The sequence below is a fragment of the Myzus persicae genome, unplaced genomic scaffold, assembly GCF_001856785.1.
Source record: "Myzus persicae strain clone G006 unplaced genomic scaffold, MPER_G0061.0, whole genome shotgun sequence".
Classification (NCBI taxonomy): domain Eukaryota; kingdom Metazoa; phylum Arthropoda; class Insecta; order Hemiptera; family Aphididae; genus Myzus; species Myzus persicae.
This window is the reverse complement of record NW_019100911.1, coordinates 13,091-15,062: the sequence shown is the minus strand read 5'-3', so window position 1 is coordinate 15,062 and position 1,972 is coordinate 13,091. Positions and strand designations below refer to the sequence as shown.

The window sequence follows — 1,972 nt, the reverse complement described above, 5'->3', positions numbered from 1 at the left end:
TTATATATACTTACTTACCTGAAATTATTTTAAATTAAACTACACGCGTTAATCCGCTAAGCCATGCGTTCACGAGATATTGAATCAAATATTAACACATATAAGTCGTTTACAAATCAATATTTTTTTTATTACTAAGTATGACATATACATAATTTAACAAACTGTATCGTATGACATATTTTCACAAGTACACATATTATGTTCAGTTTTACAATATTTAGCTAGTATTTTTTGAACAAACTGATTTCCTCGCATTAATAATACATAAATACAGTTTGGGTTGTATCTGCAATGTTCGATCCATGGATTGTCCAGCTTCTCCCAATTATGGAGAATAAGTCCGCAGCAGAAGCATTCAACGATATCATCAATACCAGAATATTTTAATCCGCACTCAGAAAGATCGTATTTATTTTGAAAAGAATTTTCAGGAAATTTTTTGTAAGTTTTTAAACGTGAATGGAAAGAAGAAAATTCTGGATACACTAGAGTAGAATTACTTCGTACACGGTAAACTAATGATTGAAAATCGTTGATATATTTTTGTAAATTCATTTTTTATAAATTGATTAAGTAACTTGAGAAAAAACGAGTAACTTAATAAAATTCAGATATAAAAAAAACAAATTATTTCATAATAAGTTGCTTATCCCTACTTTCCAATTCTTCGGAAATTCTCAAAAATTGTACTATTTCCTAAACCAAATAAACCCTTAGACGAGTTAGACGACCCATTCTCATACAGGCCAATAAGTCTCTTGCCCTTTTTAGCAAAAATTTTTGAAAGACTTATCTTCAAACGAATGATACCATATATTATCAGGAACAATATTCTGCCGAACACCCAATTTGGATTCAGATCTTCCCATAGTACTATTCATCAAGCCCATAGGATTGTCGATGCAATATCGCTCTCGTTGGAAAAAAAACTCTACTGTACCTGTGTCTTCCTTGATGTATCCCAAGCGTTTGACAGAGTTTGGCATGATGGGTTACTATTCAAACTCAAAAGCTTTCTACCCCACCCGTTCTTTCTCCTAATTAAATCTTACTTATTCGATCGACATTTCCAAGTACATTATCGCTCTGCATATTCAGAAATAACTAGAATCAATGCTGGTGTCCCACAAGGGGGCATCCTATCCCCAACATTATTCAACATCTATGTCGCCGATCAGCCCACCACGCCTCAAACCATAGTAGCTGATTATGCTGACGATAAAGTTATTTTGTCAATTAGTGAAAATCCGGTAACCGCCTCATCAAACCTACAGCATCACTTGAACTTTATGTCTAACTGGTACGATAAATGGCGTATCAAAATAAACCAAAATAAATCAAGTCACACTACATTTACCCTCAAGAAGGGTGTATGTCCTGCTGTCACATTAAACAACATCCCAATCCCCACATCGGACACAATAAAATTCTTGGGACTCAATCTTGACAAACGACTAACATGAAAAAATCACTTACGAACCAAAAGACTAACTCTCGACGCCCGTATGCGCATCCTCAGTCCTCTATTATCGAGAAATAATAAATCCAATCTAAAAGTAAAACTTCTAATTTACAAAACTCTTCTTTAACCTATCTGGATTTACGGCATACAGCTCTGGGGCTCAGCAAAAAAATCTAATACCAATAAAATCCAAGTATTCCAAAACCTAGCTCTTCGTCGACTCTCTAATGCACCACCGTACGTCTCAAACTTAACATTACATAATGATCTTCACATAAAATCCATCAACGAAGAAGCTCAATCCTTTTACTTGCGCTTCCGCACTCGACTGCTATCCCATCAAAATCCTCTTATTAAAAACCTCTCCTCTTTAACCCTCCCAGGAAATCCGAGGCGAAGGTTAAAAAGAAAATGGTGTCGTGACCTTCTGCAACTACCAATTTAAAATATACACACACTATACATATAAAAAAAAAAAAAAATTAAAAATTAAAAAAAATAAGTAAA

The 1,972-nt window shown here is 34.1% G+C and overlaps 1 protein-coding gene across 1 annotated transcript; it reads right to left on the bottom strand.

Moving 5' to 3' along the window:
* Positions 1-13: 13 nt before the first annotated feature.
* On the bottom strand, positions 14-558 carry LOC111026737 (E3 ubiquitin-protein ligase XIAP-like). Its single transcript, XM_022304868.1, has one exon. It carries the CDS (start codon positions 556-558, stop codon positions 157-159), a length of 402 nt encoding a protein of 133 aa, XP_022160560.1. The 3' UTR covers positions 14-156.
* Positions 559-1,972: the final 1,414 nt, after the last annotated feature.